The following is a 22,101-nucleotide window of genomic DNA, read 5'->3' on the forward strand; positions in this document are numbered from 1 at the left end:
TTATGCCAGTCCCATGCTGTTTTGGTTACTATAGCTCTGTAGTATAGTTTGAAGTCAGGTAATGTGATTCTTCCATTGATTTTTTTTTTCTTTTTGCTTAGGATAGCTTTGGTTATTCTAGGCCTTTTTTGGTTTCATATAAATTTTAGCATTGTTTTTTCTATTTTTTTGAAGCATGTCATTTGTATTTTGATAAGGATCGCATTGGATGTATAGATTGCTTTGGGTAATGTGGAGATTTTAACAGTATTGATTCTTCTGATCCGTGGGATATTTTTCCGTATTTTTGGTGTCCACTTCAATTTCTTTCATCAGTGTTATAGTTTTCATTATAGAGATCTTTCACTTTTTTGGTTAAGCTCATTCCTAGGTGTTTAGTTTCATATGTGGCTATTGTAAGTGGGATTATTTTTAAAAATTCTTTTTCACATTGTTGACAATGAGAAATTGTCATTGGCATATGGAAATGCTACTGAGTTTTGTATTGTGATTTTGTATCCTGCAACTTTACTGAATTTGTTCAGAAATTTTAATAGTTTTGTGGTGGAGCCTTTAGGTTTTTCCAAATATAAGATTATATCATCTGCAAACAAGGATAATTTGACTTCTTTCTTTCTCATTTGGATGCCTTTTATATCTTTCTCTTGTCTGATTGCTCTAGCTAGGACTTGCAGTACTATGTTGAGTAACAGTGGTAACAGTGCTGATTGCTCTAACTAGGACTTCTGGTACTATGTTGAATAACAGTGGTGATAGTGGGCATCCTGACTGTGTTCCAGATATTAGAAGAAGGCTTTCAGTTTTTCTTCATTCAGTATGATACTAGCTGTTGGTCTTTTGAGGTATGTGCTTTATATGTATGCACATATGTGCTTTATGCATATGCAGATACGTCAAGAGACCAATAGCTAGTATCATACTGAATGAAGAAAAATTTCAAAAAATATGGAAAGTGTCATATGCTTTTTCAGTATCAGTTGAAATAATCATACAGTTTTTTTTTTTCCTTCATTCTGTTGATATGATGTATACATTGATTGATTTGAACCATCCTTGTATCCCGGGGACAAATCTCAATTGGTCATGATGAATGATCTTTCTAATATATTGTTGAATTCAGTTTGCTAGTATTTTATTGATGATTTTTTGCATGCATATTTATCAGAGATATTGGCCTATAGTTTTCTTTCTTTCTTTTTTTTTTTTTTTTTTGATGTGTCTTTGTCTGGTTTTGGTATCAGGGTAAATACTGGCCTCGTAGAACAAGTTTGGACATTTGTAAGAGTTCCCTCTTCCTCTGTTTTTTTTTTTTTTTTTTTTTTTCCAGTAGTTTGATTTGTATTAGTATTAGTTCTTTAAAATGTTTGGTAGAATTCAGCAGTGAAGTCATCGGTTCCTGGGCTTTTCTTTAGTGAGAGACTTATTACTGCTTCAATTTCAGTACTTGTTATTAGCCTGTTCAGGTCTTGGATTTTTTTCATGGTTCAATTTTGGTAGGTTGTATGTGTCTAAGAATTCGTTCTGTTCTTGTAGATTTTCCAATTCATTGGCATATAGTTGCTCATAGTAGCCCTTAATGATCCTTTTAATTTCTGCCATCTCTGTGATAATGTCTCCTTTTTCATTTCTGATCTTATTTATCTGTATCTTTTTGCTTTTTTTCTTAGTCTGGCTAAAGGTTTGTCAGTTTTGATTAACTTTTCAAGAAACCAGTGGTTTGTTTCATTGATTGTTCATTTTTTTATGTTTCAATTTATTTCTTCTCTGATTTTTATTAACTCTCTTCTCCTACTAATTTCGGGTTTGATTTGCTCCTGCTTTTCTGATTTTTTAAGATGCATCATTAGAATGTTTATTTGAAGTGTTTCCTCTTTTTTGATATAGACATATATAGCTATAAACTTTTCTCTTTGTACTGCTTTTGCTGGGTTTTGGTATGTTGTGTTTCCTTAATCATTTGTTTCAAGAAATTTTTCAATTTCCTTTTCAATTTCTTCTTTGACCCACTGGTGATTCAGGAGCATACTGTTTAATTTCTGTGCATTTGTATAGTTTCCAAAATTCCTCTTTTTAATAATTCTTACTTTTATTTCACTGTGGTCAGAGAAGATGCTTGATACTTTTTCAGGTTTTTTTTTTAATGTTGTAAAACTTGTTTTGTGACCTAAAATATGGTCTGTCCTTGAGAATAATCTGTGTTCTGAGGAAAAGAATATGTATTCTGCAGCCACTGGATGAAATGTTCTGTTGTAAATATCTATTAAATCTATTAGGTCTGTAGTGCAGATTAAATCTGATGTTTCTTTTTTGATTTTTTTTGTCTAGAGATTTGTCCAGTGCTCATAATGGGGGGTTGAAGTCCTCAGGTGTTATTGTGTTGGGGTTTATCTTTCTCTTTAGCTCTAATAATATTTGCTGTATATATTTGGGTTTTTCAGTGTTGGGTGCAGATATGTTTAAAATTGTTATATCTTCTTGCTGAATTGATCCCTTTATCATTATATGGTGACTTTCTTTGTCTCTCATAGTTTTCTGTCTTGAAATCTATTTTTCCAGTATAAGTATAGCTAGTCCTGCTTTTCTGTTGTTTCGGCTGGCATGGAATGTCTTTTCCCATCTCTTTATTTTCGGTCTATGCGTGTTATTGTAGGTGAAGTTTGTTTCTTGTAGGCAATAGATCAATGGATTTTGCTTCTTCATTCATTCAGCCAGTCTATGTCTTTTGATTGGAGAGGTTAGTCCATTTACATTCATTGTTATTATTGCTAAGGAAAGACGTATTTCTGCCATTTTGTAATTTTTTTTCTGGTCTTCTTTCTCTCTTTCCTGTCTTTCTTTAGTGAAGATGGTTTTCTCTGTTGCTATGATCTCATTTCTTGCTTTTCTTTTTTGGAGATGTGGTTTCACCATGTTGCCTAGGCTATAGGATCTTTTCTTTATCCTTATCCTTTGGGAGTTTGATTATTAAATGCCTTGATGTAGTCTTCTTTGGGTTAAATGTTCTTGGTGTTCTATAACCTTCTTGTACTTGAATATTGCTCTCTTTCTCTAGGTTTGGGAATCCATTTCAATAAACTTTCTACCCTGTCTCTTTCTCTACCTCCTCTCTGAGGCCAATAACTCTTAGATTTGCACCTTTGAGGCTATTCTTTAGATCCTGTAGGCGTGCTTCATTGTTTCTTATTATTTTCTCTTTTGTCTCCTCTGACTGTATTTTCATATAACCTACCTTCAAGCTCACTAATTCTTTCTTCTGCTTGATCAATTCTGCTATTAAAGGACTCTGATCTGTTTCTTAGTTCCAATTGCATTTTTCAGCTCCAGAATTTCTGCTTGATTTTAAAAAAATATTTCAATCTCTTTTATATTTCTGTGGTAGAATTCTGAATTCCTTCTTTGTGTTATCTTGAATTTCTTTGATTTTTCTCAACACAGGTATTTTGAATTCTCTTTCTGAAGTGTCACGTGTCTCTGTTTCTTCAGGAATGGTCCCTGGTGTCTTATTTACTTCATTTGGTGAGGTCATCTTTTCCTGGATGGTGTTGATGCTAGCAGATATTTTTCAGTGTCTGAGCATCAAACAGTTAGGTATTTATTGTAGTTTTCACTGCCTGGGTTTATTACCTGTCCTTCTTGGGGATACTTTCTAGATATTTGAAAGGACTTGGGTGTTATGGTCTAAGCTGTATCTACTTTAGGGACACTTCAAGCCCAGTAATGCTATGGTTCTTGCAGACTCATAGAGGTACTACCTTGATGGTCTTGGATAAGATCTGGGAGAATTCTCTGGATTACCATGCAGAGACTCTTGTTCTTTTCTCTTACTTTCTCCATACAATCTCTCCCTCTCTCTGTCCTGAGCCACCTAAATCTGGGGATTGAATGACATAAGCACCCCTGTGGCTGCCACAACTATTACTACACTGAGAGAGACCTGGAGCCAGCACAGCATTGGGTCTTGCCCAAGGCCTGCTGTCACCATTCCCTGACTACTGCCTTTGTTCACTCAAGGCCCTGGAGCTCTACACTCAGCAGGTGGCAAAGCCAGCCATGCCTGTGTCCTTCCTTTCAGGGTGGTGAGGTCCCTCAGACCCTGGGGTTGGGGGGCCAGAGGTGCCATCCAGGAGTCAGGGACTAGAGTCAAGAACCTTAGAATTCTACCTGTTATTCTATCATACTGCCCCTGAGATGGCAGTTAACCCTCAACACACAGTCCTTTCCACTCTTCTCTGCTTTCCAAAGGCAGAGGAACCTCACCCCATAGCCACCATCAGCCCAGGCTACAAGGAGTACTGCCAGACTACCATGATGTTTCCTTCAGGTCCAAGGGCTCTGAAGTCAGCTTGTAGTGAATGCTTTCTGGCCTGGGACTCAGCGTTCAGGGCAGTGGGCTCCCCTCTGGTCCAGGGCAAGTTGAGAAGTGCTGCCCAAGAGTCAAGTTCTAGAATCAGAGTCTACAAGAACCTGCTTAGTGCTCTACTTCCCTGTGGCCATGCTGGAACCTAAGGTGCAAGACAAAGTCCCCTTTACTCTTTCCTCTGCTTTTGTCAAGCAAAAGGAATTTTGCCCCATAGCCACCACAGCTAGTAATGTTCTGAGTTTCACCTGAAGCCAGCAAGTCTCAGCCTCCCCAAGGCCCTCAATGTAGTACCTGGGTGTCACTGCTGGTTATTTCATGTCCAAGGCTCTTCAGATAGCAGGTGATGAATGCTGCCAGGTTTGAGTTTTTTCTTTCAAGGCAGTGGTTTCCCTTCTGGCTCAGGGTAAGTCTAGAAATGTTGTCTGGGAGCTACAGCCTGGCATGGGGGCCTCATGATTCTGATGGTGCCCTATCTTGCTGTGGCGGAGCTGGTATCCAAGATGTAAGACAAAGACAGAGTCTTCCCTGCTCTTCCCTGTCCTCTCCTCCAGTGTAAGGAAGGGTGTTTTTGGAACTGTGAGCTGTGCAGACTGGGGCTAGGGGAGGGTTGATACTAGCACTCCCTTGGCTTCCCCAGCTGATGTCTCAGTATGTCATATTTCCTCCTAGTCCACTGTCTCTGGGCCTAGTTTATCACTATGACTTGCCTAAGAGTCGCAGTCTTTATGGTTTAGACTGCCTTTCACGTTTACTTGTACATATCACTGTAGCCCATGGCGGCAAAGTTTGCAGGAACTCAAATTTATACCTCTGGGATCAGGGATTTCCCTTTGGCAAGGACTGGTTTAAATGCTCTCTCCATGGGCGGGCATCAGCAGAGTTTGGTCAGGTTTTCCTGTTTGCTCTAACAGGACAGAACTAAGTTCCGTGCCTCACAGTTGCTGTATTTTCCCTCTCCCTGTGCCCAGAGATGCTCACTCCACCATGCCACTGATGCCAGGGGTTGCAGAGGGTGGTATTGGCAAATCAGGACTGTTTTTTTTCTGTCTCTTCAGTGCCTCTTTCAGCAATAAGAAGTTAATACCAGGACTATGGTTCGTAATTTTTTTTTTTTTTTTTTGTATAGATAGTTGTTAAATTGTTCTTGCATAGGGGACAATTGGTGGAGCTTTCTGTTCCACTGTCTTCCTCCTCCTACCTCTCCCCTTTTCTCTTTTTACACTTTGGGACTTAAAGTCTGTATCGTCTGATATAAATATAGCTACTCCTGCTCTGCTGCTTTTTTTTTTTTTTCATGGAATAACTTTTTTCTTCTCTTCATTTTGAGGTAAAGTGAGTCTCAGGTGAGTTTCAGGTAAACTTTTCTCCTTACAGATAAAGTGAGTCTCTTGAAGGGACCTATAATTGGGGTGATGTATTTTTGTTTTGTTTTGTTTTTCTTCCATTCAGCCACTCTATGTCTTTTGATTGAAAAACTCAATCCATTTATATGCAAGATATTTGTCATTAGATAAAGACTTTCTACTGCCATTTGGTGATTGTTTTCTTTCCTTTTTAATTTTTTTTCTAGACTCTTTGTTCCTGTCTTACTCTCTTGCAGTCTTCCTTTGTAATTAATAATATTTTGTAGTGGCACACTTCAATTCCTTACTTTTTATCTTTTATGTATCTGCTATGCTTTTTTTTTTTCTCTTTACATTGATTTTTATTAAACAAGGCTGGTAGTGGAACATATTTTTATTTAATGCATAAAGATGTAAGTCCCTTTATTAGAGAAACTGTATATATTGATGAATATGGTTAGTGGTCACATCTATGGGTTAATTTTTTAAAAATCAGAACCAATAATTAGGATAGATTTGATGCTCTCTTCATTACATTGTGAAGTGTCTTGTGTAGTCATATTCTATTGTTGGAATGACAGCTTGTACAAATTTCAAGAAAATAAGAAGATACATATGAACTCCAAGTTCTCCCCCTCCTTCTGCAACAGTCTCAATGATTTTCTTCATCACCTCCGCATGCCTGCATGGATGAACTGAACACATGGGAGGTGGTGGGAGATGAGGGTGATTTTCAATGGGCACTGTTTTCTTCACATGATCTTGACTGATGTCTTCATACATGTGCTCAACTGTTAAAGGCTGCTGTTGCTCATCATAGCCAAATAACCATAATCGTGGAGTCTGGTAATATTTATCCTAAGTGATGTAAAGGTGGTAAGTTCTGGTTTGCAAAATAGCATCTTCACCACCAGCATCAGTTTTGGCTTTACAAGCTTCTACTATTTCCCTTGTATCTAGGGTAGCTTCATCTGTTTCCAACAATCCACTCTCTTCATATTCTTCCGTATCAGCAGCTTCTCCTTCATCTCCCTCTTCTTCCTCTTCACATAGTGCTGAGCAATCTTGAAGCTTTATAGTGCCCTTGTTTTCCAGTGTGATCACTTTAGCTGCTTCGGTTATTCCTGTAATACCTGTGTTGTGATATGTATCTACCCATCCACCATCACCATCATCTTCTTCAATGATAGCTTCCAATTCATCTGAATATTCCATCTGTTTGCACCGCTTATAGCACGGCACATTTTTGGTTACCAAAAATAGTTTGCCTGTTGGTAGGTATGCCTTCACTTTCAGTTCTTCCCCTGTAGCCCATTGCCATGTTAGACAGTGGTGGACTAAGTAATCTCCAGCTGCCACAAACTCTTCTGGGGTGTTTACACCTGTTTCCTTAAACTTTGATTCCTCGTTCCTCTGATATCGAAACGAGTTGGGATCCTACTCACAACTTCACCACTATAGCGGACTTTCTATGAAACTTGAGGACCGGGGTCAGGTACTCAGCCAGTTCCAGCGCCTTTCCCTTCACCGTGTTAATCACATTCTGCATCCTGGGGCCGGCCCCGCGATGGGATGGAAAGGGGAGCCGGGTCAGGTGCCGGGGAGTCAGAAAATGTCCCCGCTGCCGCGGACTCGCATCAGCACCCTGCCGGCGGCACCCCGTATCTGCTATGCTTTTGCATTGTGATTACCATGAGACTTATGAAAAACATCTTATAAAGGCTATTTTAACCTGAAAACAGCTTATCTGACTACATTAAAAAAAACTCTACTTCATCTCTCCCTTCCATATTTACAATTTTTGATACTACAGTCTATGTCTTTCTAGATTGTGTATTTTAAAAAAATTATAGCTATTATTATTTTTAATAGTTTTGTCTTTTAACCTTAGTACTAAAGACATAAGTGATTTACATACTGCCAACACAGTATTTGCATATTTTGTATATTTTACATATTTGCGTATTTGTAGTTTTATCAGTAACTTTTATACTTCCAGATCAGTACGTTTTATACTTTCAAATGTTTTTCTTACTTCTTATTCTTTTCTTTCTGGTTGAAGAACTCTCTTTAGCATTTCTTATAAGACAGATCTGGTGACATGATATTCTTTGATTTTTTTTCCATCAGTTTTATAGTTTTCCTCATAGATCATGTACATATTTTATTGGATTAATTTTAAGTACTTCCTGTTATTAGTATGAATGATACTGAGTTTTAAATTTAAAATTTCAATGGCTTATTTGTGGTATATAGAAAAACAGTTGACTTCTTGTATATTGACTTTGTATACAAGTAACCTTACTATTATTGGTTATTCTAAGAAGCTTTTGTTTGTTTGTTTTATCAAATCTCTGGGAATTTCTGCATGCATTCATATGTCACCTGAAAATAAAGACAGTTTTATTTCTTCCTTCTCAATCTACATAGCTTTGTTTTATTTTCTAAGTGTCTTATTGCATTTACTAGGACTTCCTGTACAATGTTTAATAGGAATGGTGAGAGGGGACATTCTTGTTCTCTTCCTGATCTTAGCAAAAAAGCATCTGGTTTCTTACCATTAGCATTAATATTTTAGTTGTAGGTCTTTGTAAGTATTTTTTATTAAGATAAGGAAGTTCTTTTCTATTCTTAGTCTGCTGGGAGTTTAATCATGAATAAGTATTGGATTTTGTTCATTGCTTTTATTGATATGATCTAAGGATTTTTCTTCTTTAGCTGTTGATGTGATAGAGTGTGTATGTGTGTGTATATATATATATAAATTTTTTTTTTTGAGACAGAGTCTTGCACTGTTGCCCATGCTTGAGTTCAATGGCACTATCTTGGCTCACTGCCACCTCTGCCTCCCGGATTCGTGCAATTCTCCTGCCTCAGCCTCCCAAGTAGCTGGGATTATAGGTGCACACCACCATACCTGGCTATTTTTTTTGTATTTTTAGTAGAGACAGGGTTTCACCATGTTGGCCAAACTGGTCTTGAACTCCTGACCTTGTGATCTGCCCACCTTGGCTTCCTAAAGTGCTGGGATTACAGGCGTGAGCTACTGCGCCCAGCCAGTGATAGAGTATATTAATTGATTTTTGAATGTTCCTCTGTGGTTATTTAGTTAGCACTCTACCTTCTCATGCCTTTCCATTTTGCTTCATCTGTTCCCTAAATAAAAATCTTGGATCACTATGTTTTTGCATCTTTAATATATGAACCACTACTTGAAGTCCCTGCTTTCACCTTGCTCACTCTTCAAAAACAGAACATTTGACTGATTTTTGTCTAAAAATTTTGCTTTGGGTTTTGATACAGAACCATTGAAAATAAACTTTTTGAAGGCATAAATTATATACAGTAGAATGAACCTATTTTTAGTATGTAGTTCACTGAGTTTGAAAAGTGTATACAACAATACAATCAACACTATAATTATGATATGAAACGTTTCCATCACCCCTGAAACCTTCTCTTATGCCCTTTATAACTCATCCTTTTCCCTAATTTGTGGTTTCTGGCAACCAGTGATCTGTTTTCTGTCATTATAATTTTAGCTTTTCTTCAATTTTATATAAATGGAATCACTTAGTACATAGTCTTTTGTATCTGGCTCCTTTACATAGCATAATGCTTTTTAGATTTATCTACATTGTGTTAGCAGTTGGTTCCTTTTTATTGCTGAATAGTAATCTGTTGTGTAGATATGCTGCAGTTTGTTTAGTCAGGAGTTAATGGATGTTTTGGTTGTTTCTAGCTACTGGCTATCGTGAATAATGAATTTGATTACAGTTCTTTGGCGAATATATGCTTCCATTTCACTTGGAAAAATACCTATGAGTAGATTTGCTGAGTTTTATGGCAAGTATGTTTGGCTCTATAAGAAATCACCAAGCTACTTTCCCATCGCTACCAACAATAGATGAATAAGTCGCATTTGACTTTACTAGTTTAAAAAAATTTAGCTATTCTAGTGTGTGTATGTTGTGGTATATTATTGTGGTATTAATTTGCATTTCCCAAATGACTAATGCTTTTGTGTGTCTTTTCATGTGACTATTTGCCATTTGTATATCTTCTTGGTCAAGTGTCTATTCGAATATGTTGCTCATTTGTAAATTCAGTTACTTGTCTTAATGATTTAATAGAGTTCTTTATATATATTAGACAATAGTTCTTTATCAGATGTGATTTACAAATATTTCTTACATTCTGTAATTTGTTTTCATTTTCTGAAAAATGTCTTTTGAAGATGAAAAGTTTAATTTTATGAAGTCTAATTTGTCAATTTTTTCCTTTATAATTTATATCTTTTGTGTTCTGTCTAATAAATCCTTGACTAACTCAATGTCACAAAGATATTTTTCCTTTGCTCCTTTAGATGTTTTATAGTTTAGATTTTACATATAGATCTGTTATTTGTTTTCATGTGTAATTGCAGGTAGTGGTTAAAGTTCCTGTTTTTTTGGCTTAAAAAACAGAAAACATTAATTTTATGGTTTCTTCAGGTTAGGAGTTAAGGAGTGGGTTGTTTGGGCAATTCTGATTAAGAGTTTCTCATGAAGAGTCAGATAGTATCTGGGCATGCAGTCATCTGAACACTTGCCTGGGTGGGGCAAGAATCTCCAAAAGGGCTCACTCATATAGCAGTCAGAATGCTGCTGGTTGTTGGAAAGTAACATCAGTTTCTCTTCACTTAAGTTTCCTCAGAGAGGCTACTTGGTTGTCCTTATGATATAATGTCTTGCTTCTGCCAAGAGATCAATCCAGGAGACCAAGGGGAGTGTTTCAGTGCCTTATATTTTTCCAGCCTTGGAGTCATACATTATTACTTACACAGTATTCTGTAGATCACAGAGTTAAGCTCTTATTTACATTGTGTGATTCTACTGTATTCTATAGAAGACTTCCAAGAACGCTGATGGGGTCATCTCTATCTCAGCTGACATGAATGGGTAAAGAGAAGAAATCACATACAGGAGATTTTTGGGGCAGATCTAGAAGCTGTGCACATTCTTTTCTTCTAAACAAGAACCACAGGGGCAGTTGGGGAACGTAATTGAGCTGTGTGCTCAAGGAGAAAAATTAATAGATGTGAGAAGCATCTACTAGAAAGTTATTTGAAAACAAGATTTCAGGTAATGCCATATAAAAATGCCATTTTCTTTAGAAATGAAAATACATGGAACTAGAATATGGAGAACATGGAGAGAGAATAAAATTAATAAAATGACAGGTTCTGCTCAGTAAGAATACATTATACATTTTAGTAATCATATAATTTGGCCTTTTGCTCTAATTTAGTAAAAAAAAAAAGTTTTCACTTCTGTCCTACTATGTTTGAAGAAGGATAACTGACCTGGTTTAAGTATCTGTTGTGTGGCATATGTAATAGATATTTAATATACCTAGATTTATATTTTACTCATTTTAGCCCTGAGAAATAACTATTATCATCTGTATTACAGGTAAGGAAGAAGATTAAAAAAATTTAAGTAAATCATTTGAGATCATAGGAATAATAAATATACAGAATTCAAATCTATATAAATCTCACCTGAAAGCCATGATTTTTCATGATAGACAAATAAAGATACTCTCATTTAAATCACTGAATCTATATAACTTCACTCTTCATTGCTTAAAAGACAGTATTTTTAGTGTTCCCTTTCCAGATGAGACATTCTAGATCTTAATGTTCTGGATCTGTCTACAATTGCAGACTTGTGCTAGATGTTATTAAATATAATATGAAAATAGAACATGAAACCCTATCTTCCAAACACCGTTGTTTAGGGAGCTTTCATCATATTTGAAAGCATTTTTGCAAAGTGGTTTTAAGCATGCAAATAAACTAGTATGTTATCAAGGAAATTTAGGTATAGAATATTTTAAATTATGTCAGCCAGAAGCCACATATACTTCTTCAAAGGATCAGTTGTAGAAAAATCTACAACTGGAAACCAAAATATTCTCTTCAGAATGTCTTTTAGACAACAAATACACCTTTAGTTTATTTACCATGCATTTTGTATGATAAATTACTCAAAGTTATTAAAGCCTTTCGAAGGTATTTTATGATCCAGTGATAATTACTTTAGTGGTGAAGCAATTTAAACGTTGTGCAGATGTGCTCTGTAATGGAGAGTTGTTTACTTATGAAAAGCAACATTAGTAGAAAACTGATACGCTTAGAAGTAAATAGCAAGCCTAATGACCCCACAGTTTTGGCATGCTATTAACCTGCAAAGTATCCAGAAACTTCAACTGCTAGGATCTTATTATGATCATGTAGTTGAATCATTGGAAAATATTTTTTTAAGTCTTAGCAAAGAGCTAAGTCAGATCAATATTCATTTTTCTCATAGCCATTTTGACAGTTGTCTTGAAACAGTTGCACTGAAGTGACTACTTCAAAATATAGGAAATGAGGGGCAGAAGAGATAGATTAGAGATATTCTAGAGATAAAATTAGTGAGGCTGATAAATGAATTGGATGCTATAGGTGGCAGAAGAAAAGAGAGGAGAAAGAATCAAAGGTTATATTCCAATTTTTGGTTTAGGTAACTGGATGATCTTGGTGCTAGCAAATGAGATAGGAAACACAGGAGGAGGAAGAGTGGGTTTGGAGGTAGGAGGAAAATGTATTCAGTTTTAAACATTGATAACTTTGAGTTCACCGTGGAACACTGAAGGGGAACTATTTTTCAGTTATTAGAAATAATCTTAAAACTGTGAGAGAAATTTGACAACTAGAGATAAAGTCTTGAGAGTCATCAGTATGAAGCAATGAGAATGGCTGAAATTACCTTTGAGGAAAATGTGAGAGGTGAGTTAAAAGTAGATGTTAGGATATCACTAATATTTAAAGGGTAGGTTCAGGAAGAGAAAGCCCTAGCTAAAGGATCTGCAGAAAAATGATGACAATATGAGAGCCAAGATGGGATAGACTAAGGGATGGAGATTGTCAAAGAAGAAGTGATCTTCAGTGTTGTCAAAGAAACAGGGAGGTTTAATAAGATAAGGACCAAAACCTGTCCTTTGGAGTTGGTTAGTTTAGGGGGATGGATTACTGAACCTCTTCAAGGGTGATTTTAATAAAAGTGGGAAAGAAGTCTCTTTGTAGTGCATTGAGGATTGACTAGAGATGAGAAAGGAAAGAACAGTGTTAAAGAAACAGTGTTTCTTTAAAAAAATTTGATAAGAAGAGGAAAGAGATTAGACTGAAAATACTGGATTATTTCTGACCAAGAGAGGACAATTTTAGGGTGTGAAAGACTTGAGCTTCTTTGTGGTTGGAAGGGAAGAACTAAAAATAGAGAGAAGTTCACCACCTGCATTTAACAATACAATTTCCTGACATGCTTCTGTGTCTTGGCAAATGCTATTTACTCTGCTTAGAGTTTTTTCCTATTAAGTCTACCTTGGTAAGCTTTTCAACAAAGGCATGTTAATAGTGGGGGGAAAAAGTAATTTTAGCATAGTGGCAGTTTCTAAGATATTTTTCAAAGTATTTTCTATGAACTTTTAGTAGGTTACTCTGGCAGATTATATTTAAAATGCATTGTGGGTGGAGCAAGATGGCAGAGTTTGTGTATCCAGTGATAGTATCCCCATAGAAACATCAATTTGAACAACTATCCACATATGAACGTACTTTCATAAAAGCTAAGGGAACCTGAACATGCAACCAAGGCTATAAAGCCCCCATGGACTGCAAAGATGAATAAACTGTAGTTGGAAGATAAGAGTATTGGTTCTCTGTGACTGAGATGCCTCTTGCTCCAAGCCATTGCAGTGCCACATGTGGAAGTTTCTCCTGGACTCATGGTTTCTACACTGGAAAAAATGAGGTGGAGCTGCATATTTGGCTTTCCCACAATCCTGGGTCATTTCACAGGAGACTCATTTTTGCACTGGCCCAGTAGGAGCAACACAAGTACCAATGGGGCTCAACCATCTGAGTCCAGCTAGGAACAAACAGAAGGGGTGGGACTAGCAGCAGCCAGTGTGTGGAACTTGGAAGTGGCTCATCATACCTGCCACAGGAGCTGCATTAAAGAGGCTGTTTATGGGCATTATGCTGCAAGAAGCACGTTCCACAGATCCTCTGGACTTGAGGGCCTGACTGGCTCTCCCACATGGCCTAGAGGCCCTTATTGGATCTTCCGTGGGCCCATCCTTTGCATCAGTGGCGGAACCATTGCAAGACTTGTGTCTAACCTGGGCTTGGGGTGCCTTCTGGCACTGAAATAGAATACAGCAGTCAGCTCAGATTCCTAAACAAGCCCACTAAAATAGACTGATCACAAACAAACCTAGACTTCAAAGACTAGAATAAATATCTAATTTGTCAATGAATAGACAGAGATGCATGTTCACAAATAATAGGAATAGCCTAGGAAAAATGGCCTCACCACAGGACAAAACAAGATCCTAGCAGCTGATCCAAAAACATGTAGGTGAATGATCTGGTGGACAAAGAATTCAAAATAGCTCTTTGAGTAAAACTCAGTAGACTTCTAGAATAACAATACAGAAATTTATCGGAGAAATCCAACAGAGAAATCTGCATCATATAAAAAAAGCAAATAGAAATCCTGGAGCTGAATGATATAATAAACAAAATGAAAAATCCAGTAGAGGGCATCACCAGCAGAATGGATAAAGCAGAAGACAAAGCAGCTTGAAGACAGGCTATTCAAAACTATACAGTTGGAGGAGAAAAATGAACAAAGGAATTAAAAGGTATGAAGAAAACTGATAGGATATATGGGGCACCATCAAAGAGCAATTACTTATCACTGATGTTCCAGAGGGACTAGAGCAGGGAAAGGGGATAGAAAGCTTTTTCAAAGAAACAATGAAAGAAAATTTTTGATAACTGGAGAAATATACAAACATTTAGGTATAAGAAGACTAGATTTACCAATCAGGTTCAACCCAAATACAACAACTATAAGACATATTGGAAACAAACTGCCAAAGACGCTTGGGCCCAGGAGTTTGGCACTGGAGTGAGTTGTTATTGTGCCACTGCACTCCACCCTGAGTGACAGAGTGAGACTCTGTCTTAAAAAAAAAAAAAAAAAAAGCCTACCTAGGAATAAATTTAAGGAAGTGAAAGATATTTTATTGAAAATTAGAAAACATTGATAAAAGAAATTGAAGAATATATAAACAAATTGAAAGATGTGTTCATGGATAGTGAGAATTAGTAATTTTTAAATGTCTATACTACCCAAAGCAATCTACAGATTCAGTGCAATTTCTTTCACAATTCCAATAATATTCTTCACAGAAATAGATAAAAATTTTAAATTCATATGGAGCCACAAAAGACCCTGAATAGGCCAAGCAATCTTGAGCAAAAAGAACAAAGCTAGAGACATCATGCTACCTGATTCAAAATCTACTGCAAAGGTATAGTAGCCAAAACGGTATGACATTGGCGTAAAAACAGATATATAGACCTGGAACAAAATAGAGAGTCCAGAAGTAGATTCATGTATTTATAGCCAACTGATACTTATGAAAGGTGCTAAGAACACACAATGGGGAGATAAAAATTTTTCAGTAATGTAACTGGAAAACCTGGATAGCTACATGTAAAAGAATGAAACTAGCCCCCCCCCACCAAGTCAATTCAAAATGGATTAAATACTTAAATGTGAGACTCGAAACTATGAAATTGCTAGAAGAAAACATAGGAGAAATACTATAATGCAACTGGTCTGGGCAAAGATTTTTTTTAGACAAGACCTCAAAAATAAGAGCAACAAAAGCAAACATAAATGGGTCTACATCAAACTAAAAAAGCTCCTGCACAGCAAGGAAAAAATTAACAATGAAAAGACAGGCTACGATGTCAGAGAAAATATTTACATGTTATACATTTGACAGAGGATTAATTCAGTAGCAAAAAAACCCCCAAATAATCTGATTTAAAAGTGGGCAAAAGATCTGAATAGATATTTCTCCAAAGATGACATACGTATAGTCAACAGGCATATGATAAAATGCTTAACGTCACTATGAGGGAAATGCATATCAAAACCGTAATGAAGTATTGTCTTACTATGGTTAAAAATGTCTATTATCGAAAACACACAAAAAAATATTGGTGAGAATGTGGAGAAAGAGACACTCTTCTTTTTTTTTTTTTTTCTTTTTTTTTGGGATGGAGTCTCACTCTGTCGCCTAGGCTGGAGTGCAGTGGTGCCAAAAACTCAAATTTCCTAGATTAACTTTGTTCTTAGTAGGAAATCTATTTGAAAGGAAATGTGTGAAGTAGCAAGAGAAAAAGAAAACCGTGGTTAAAGTTAATATTTCATTATATAGGTGTGACAGCCAGCACCCAGTTTTCTCATTTGGTTATTTAAGTGAGCCTAAAGAAGTTGCCAGTATTCAAGGCTGTAACTGTACAGTTGGGTATTTGGCAAGTCCCAAACGTGTAATTCAGGCTATCATAAGTGGACAGCCTAATAAAGTACATCTTAAGATTATAAGAATATATTTATATTGCTTATAAGTTAGTTGAGGAAGGATTGGTCTTGTTAATACTCTTTGAAGACAGTTTTATCTAATTTTTTTTAAAAACATTTTTCTCTGTTGCCCAGGCTGGAGTGCAGTGGCATGATTTCAGCTCACTGCAACCTCTGCCTCTGAGTTCAAGCGATTCCCCTGCCTCAGCCTCCTGAGTAGCTGAGATTACAGACGTGCACCACCATGCCTGGCTAATTTTTGTATTTTTGGTAGAGATGGGGTTTTACCATGTTGGCTAGGCTGGTCTCATACTCCTGACCTCAAGTGATTGACCCTCCTTGGCCTCCCAAAGTGCTGGGATTACAGGTATGAGCCACCGTGCCCTGCTGAGAAACAGGAACTCTTATATGCTGTTGGTGATAATGTAAGTTAATACAGCTATTGTGGAAAAACGTGTGGAGGTTCCTCGGAAAATAAAAAAGTTTTTTAAAAAAAAAAGGAAATGAAATCAGTATGTCAAAGAGACAGCTGGACTTCCATGTTTATTTATAATAGCCAAGATAGGGAGTCCACCTAAATGCCCATCACTGGATGAATGGATAAAGAAAATGTGGCATATATACACAATAAAATACATTATGCAAAGTATAATAAGCCAGGCAGAGAGAGACAAATACTGCATAATCTTACTCATATGTGGAATCCAAAAGATTGATCTCCTAGAAGTTGCAAGTAGAATAGTGGTTACTATAGGTTGGGGAGAATGGGAGAGGGTAGATACGGAGAGGTTGGTCAGTGGCTACAATGTTACAGTTAGGTAAAAGGAATAAATTCTGCTACTGCATTTGACAGTAGGGTGACTGTAGCTAACTGTAATGCATTGCATATTTTAGATAGCTAGAACAGAGAATTTTGAATGTTTTCCCAACAAAGAAATGATAAATGTTTAAGGTGATCGTATGCTAATTACCATATGATCATTACACAATGTATACATGTATGGAAACATCACATTATACTCCATAAATATGTATAATGATTACATGTCAACAAAAATAAGTAAAAAATGCATTTAATGCAGAGTGACTGAGTGAAAAGCTACCGAACCTTATGTCAGAACAGAGGAGAGTATGGTGTTTTAGCCCCCGAGGCTGCTCCCATTTTGCTCATTTTCACCACTGACTTACTATCATGGTAGTTTTATTAGTGTAGGGCAACCTGTGAAAACCAGTAACTTTGCTGCTGATACTAGGGAAGGCTCACTTGATTTGGAGCAGAGCATGGAACAATCCTGTTTCCAGAGTATTGTTAGAAACAGTAGTGATTTTTGTAGCAAAAGAATGGAAAGATCAGTGTTGCAAGTAGCATGAGATTATAATCCTGGTTGGGTAAAGCCACAGATTGGCCAGGATTTTAACATGGAGATCTGGGAATTAGTGGAGATGCTGCAATTATCACTGGTGATCTGGAAGTCTCTCTGTATGTGCAAGGCTCTGCACACACAGGAGAAACTAGAGAGGGCCCTGCTAACTCGTCATATGTCCACGTTGAGACCTAGCACATGTATGATGGAGACCTGTTTCCAGAATTCTGTCTCCTAAATAGTTTTGCTTCTTTCTTTTCTGTTGTATGAAGAGAATCTGTGCTCCAGGTCAAGGAAATGACTAACCCCATTCTCCCACAAAATCTATAGTTTTTTCTTGTTAGTAAGTGGTAGCTCTTAGGCTCCAAATAATAGGAATTTGTAATCCAACCTCTATCTGACCCTATAATTTCTGTCCTGGATTATTGTGGTACCTCAAACTGGTCTTCCTGCCTTCCAGCCTTGTCCCCTCCCCTGCAGTCTGTGTTCCACACACCAGCCATAGTCATCCTTTTGAAATTTGTCAGGTGACATTATTCCTCCTCTGAAAATCCTTTGGTGGCTTCTCATTTTACTTAGCCGAAGTTCTTTTTACTATGGTTCAGAAAACCATACATAATTTTGCTGTCTGAGTTGTACTTTTCTGACCTACTTTTCTACCACCCCCCAGCCTCATAAATTATACACTTGTCCTTTTGCTATTCTTCCAACAAACAAGCCAGATGAACTGCTGCCTCTGAGCTATTGCACTTGCTCTTCGCTGTCTGCCTGGAGCTCTTTTTTCCAGCAAATAGGCACATGGTTCTTTCCCTCCCCGTTTTCTAGTCTTTCTTCGAATGCTATCCTCTCAGTGAGATCTTGCCGGCTCAGTAAATAGTATGAATAATAATAAATGAATGAATGAGTGAATAATAATAAACATAGTAATGCAAATGAATATTTTTCTTTTAAAATATCTTAAAATTATTCAATAATGAGAAAGACTAGAAAAACAGATAACATTTTTGGAATTGCACTTGAAAACATGAAAAACATAACAAAATTTTCAATCATTCTTACATATGGCTCAAATAGGAGCAAGTCATTGAATTTTTGTTTTTCTCTTAAAATTTTTTTCACTTCTGTTCTTAACAGTTTTTCACTATTTGAGATGTCACCTTGTCTTTTGAAATATGTATTAGCCATCACCTATATAAAAAAAAGCTACAAAAATTACAGAGTAGGAATAGTTTCTTTTCTTTTATAGATCAGGTGTTTCATACATTTTCAATATGCTTTATTATTAGTTCTGTAATTGACATTTTGTCAACGCAAACATCAAAAGTTAGAGCTGGAGGTGGCATAAAAATGCTTTCCTGCTGTGGAGAATTGGAGTATTCCTTTATTTAATTATTTTCAACAATTTGCCTGTCAAAGCAAAAGTGGAAGTTCAAGTCATTCTAACTTGTCTTGCCTTAGCCTGTAATTTAACTAAAAAGGGATACAGATTTAAAATAACTAAAATTGCTTTTAATTTTCTGGGAAATATCTAAAGTAAAATGAATTAAGGTATCTTTGCCTATCCTTCAAATGCTGTTCAAAAAACGAAGTGTGTTAAAGGGTATTAATTTGAATTTTAGTAATCTTAGCAGAAAGTTAAGTCCACCAATACTGCTTTATAAGGATTATTTTTAATCCTTTTTGTCACCTGTATATACTCTCACATATTCTGGATTGCCTCTGTTGAAATTTGAGGGACACTTGGTTTTGCTTCATATGAATTATAAACCGGCTTTCCGTTTGTTGGCCTCGTACTTGCATTTAGTTACTTGTAATATGGATAGTAAGCTACAGGAAGAAACTACTTGAAGAGAACAAATGGCTAATATAGTGTGCTATCCTAAAGGCTCGGTTCTGGGTTAGCGTGCCCTGGAAGAGGGCATATTTGTGTATTAATTTGATTCATGTAACAAGTATTTGTGTACCTGCTGTATTTTTAGCACTATGCTTGATTTGGAGAGATGACAAAAAATCCTATTTCTATTGCTTAAAAGACATATGCCCAAGTAATTTTAAATGTCCAGGTTCATGGTTACATTAGGTAAGCTTAACACTTTGTTGTGCCTTTCAGGTTTAGTAAAATCTACATTGTTGTTGTTTTTGTGTTTAGATTGGCTAAAATGCTATCTTAAAAAAAAAATTCCCCCCTGAATTGTCATAGCTTTAACTATAGAAACAAGTTTGCAAATGAAGATTCTTTTTTGAGACAGGGTCTTCCTCTGTTGCCTAGGCTGGAAAACAGTGGTGTGATCACGGCTTACTGTGGCCTTGAACTCCTGGGCTCAAGTGAATCTCCCACCGAACCTCCTGATTCAGCCTCCTGAGTAGCTAGGTCCACAGGCATGTGCCAACTACAGCTCGCTAAGTTTTAAATTTTTTATATAGTATAGTTGAGGTCTTCCTATGTTGCCCAAGCTGGTCTGGAACTCCTGTGCTCAAGTGGTCCTCCTGCCTTGGCCTTCCAATATGCTGGGATTACAGGAGACAGTCACCATGCTTGGCTGAAAATTGTTTATACTTGGATGAAAAGGAGATAGAAGATATAGAAAAGAAATGAACTTTTAAAGAAAAGATAATCATACAGTGCTTTTGTGTGGCAGGCACTGGTTGAAGAAGTACTTTTTAAACTTTAAATGTGCACATGCATTACCTGGGGTTCTTGTTAAAATGAAACCTTATTTTATAGGTCAGGGTAGGGCCTGGTGTACTTTTCTAAAAACTCTCCTGATACCACTGCTCCTGGTTACACCATGCTTTGAGAAACAAGAGTTTAAATCTTATATTAGCTCATTTAATCCTTGTATCAACCCTATATGGTAGGTACAATTATTATATTCATTTTACAGATGAGGAAATATGTTTCATTAAAATAATCTTGGCATGATAGATGCTGTTTCTTTACCAATCAGATAATTTCAGTGTTTATAAATGTGTGTGTGTATGTGTGTGTGTGTGAGTGTGTGAGAAAGAGAGAGAAAGAGGAAGAGGAGGAGGAAGGATTTTAACGTATTGTTTTATTCTTGCATTTTTACATTATGTATTCTAACAAATTAAAATGATTAAAAACATATCTGATAAGGAAGAATGTTTGAGAAAAAATAGAGGGAGAGAGTATATTTGTTTTCTATTACAGCATAACAAATTACCAAAAAAAAATTTAGCATCTTAAATCATCACACATTTATTAGATCACAGTTTCCATGGGTTGAGAGTCTGGGCATGTCTTAGTTGACTCCTCTGTTCAGGGTCTCAGATGGCTGTAATCAGTTTTGTTTAGGGCTGTAGTCTCTGAGGTTGGGGTGCTCTTCAAAGCTCACATGATTTTGGCACAATTCATTTCCTTGCAGCTTTAGAACCCATGGTAGCTTGCATATTCACGATCAGCAGGTCTCAGGGAAAAGTAGAAAGCAGAAAGGATAAAAATACAGGTGCAAGCAGAATACGAAGTATGGTTATGAGGCAATGTGTGAGGTTGGAGAGGCAGACTGATAGCAGGCCATGAAGAGCCTCAACAGAAACATTGAACAGTATGGACTTTAATTGTGTAAAGCAACGGAGAATCATTGGAGGGGTTTGAGCTAAGACACAGCATGAGCTAAGATTTTAGTGAGGAAGATTAAGCTGGAAGCAAGCTTTGTAAAATGTAGTTAACAGAGAAGAACCTATGATACGTGAGTCTCATTTGAGGGGATACAAGCCTGAACTAGGGTACTGGCCCTCGAAATAGAAATGACTGATTTTAAGAAAATTATTGACAGGAAAAGGTGACTGAGTCATACCTCTCTTTAATTGCCATATTCAAGGACTCAGTTCTGGGTTAGCTTGCCCTGGAAGAGACCGTATTTGTGTATTTATTAATTTCATTCATTAAAAAAAGTTTGTGTGTTGTAACAAATGCACAGTTAATAGTGCAAAATATTATTTGGTTTGGAATTTTACAGTCATGTCCAAGTTTAGAGCATGGGAAGCCAAACTCCAAATCTAGTTGTAAAGCAATTTGGTAAACCACAATCTTCTTTTCCTTAGTGCCCTTGTAAACCAGTCCCAAATAGACCCGGCTCTTCTGAGGTGAGGGCACTGAGGGTAGAGATGGGAGATACTATTAGGAGAGTGGCTTGTCTTAACTTAAGTAATTAAATTTTTTACTTGTCAAAATATTGGTGAAAAACTTAATGTATAACGTATTCAAATATTTCTGCCTTTTAGAGCTCCTTTAAAGTGAAGTAAACATACTAACAAACTTCTTTATGTTATTAATAATACTAATTATGGCAATGATTAACAGAAAACTGGTACTTTTGAGACTTAAAATTTCAAGTCATATTTGAGAAAAAGTGTGTCAATAATAAAATGATCAGAACATGAAAAAAATAATTGCATACCTGCTGTATTTTTACCGCTATGCTTGATTCTGAGATGACGAAAAGTTCCTTTAAGGTTGTTTATATTTTAGATAGGAATAACCAATTTAAATCACTACACAAGTTAAGGAATACTGTGAAACATTGCAATTCGAGTTGCATTTG

At 36.5% G+C, this 22,101-nt stretch overlaps 2 protein-coding genes across 7 annotated transcripts in view; one reads left to right on the forward strand and one right to left on the reverse strand.

The window, feature by feature from the left end:
- RABGAP1L (RAB GTPase activating protein 1 like) overlaps positions 1-22,101 on the forward strand; it is a 726,923-nt gene that overhangs the window by 141,944 nt on the left and 562,878 nt on the right. The gene's annotated exons all lie outside the window — the stretch shown is intronic.
- LOC105711526 (ubiquitin-like-conjugating enzyme ATG3) lies at positions 6,077-18,039 on the reverse strand. Its single transcript, XM_064370792.1, is given in 4 exon segments — positions 6,077-7,140; positions 7,232-7,368; positions 13,728-13,935; positions 17,971-18,039. Coding segments are annotated over 4 exon segments (1,320 nt in total). The 3' UTR covers positions 6,077-6,234.

This window comes from Aotus nancymaae, unplaced genomic scaffold (assembly GCF_030222135.1).
Source record: "Aotus nancymaae isolate 86718 unplaced genomic scaffold, 86718_ANA_hifiasm-v0.15.2.pri h1tg000108l, whole genome shotgun sequence".
Taxonomy (NCBI): domain Eukaryota; kingdom Metazoa; phylum Chordata; class Mammalia; order Primates; family Aotidae; genus Aotus; species Aotus nancymaae.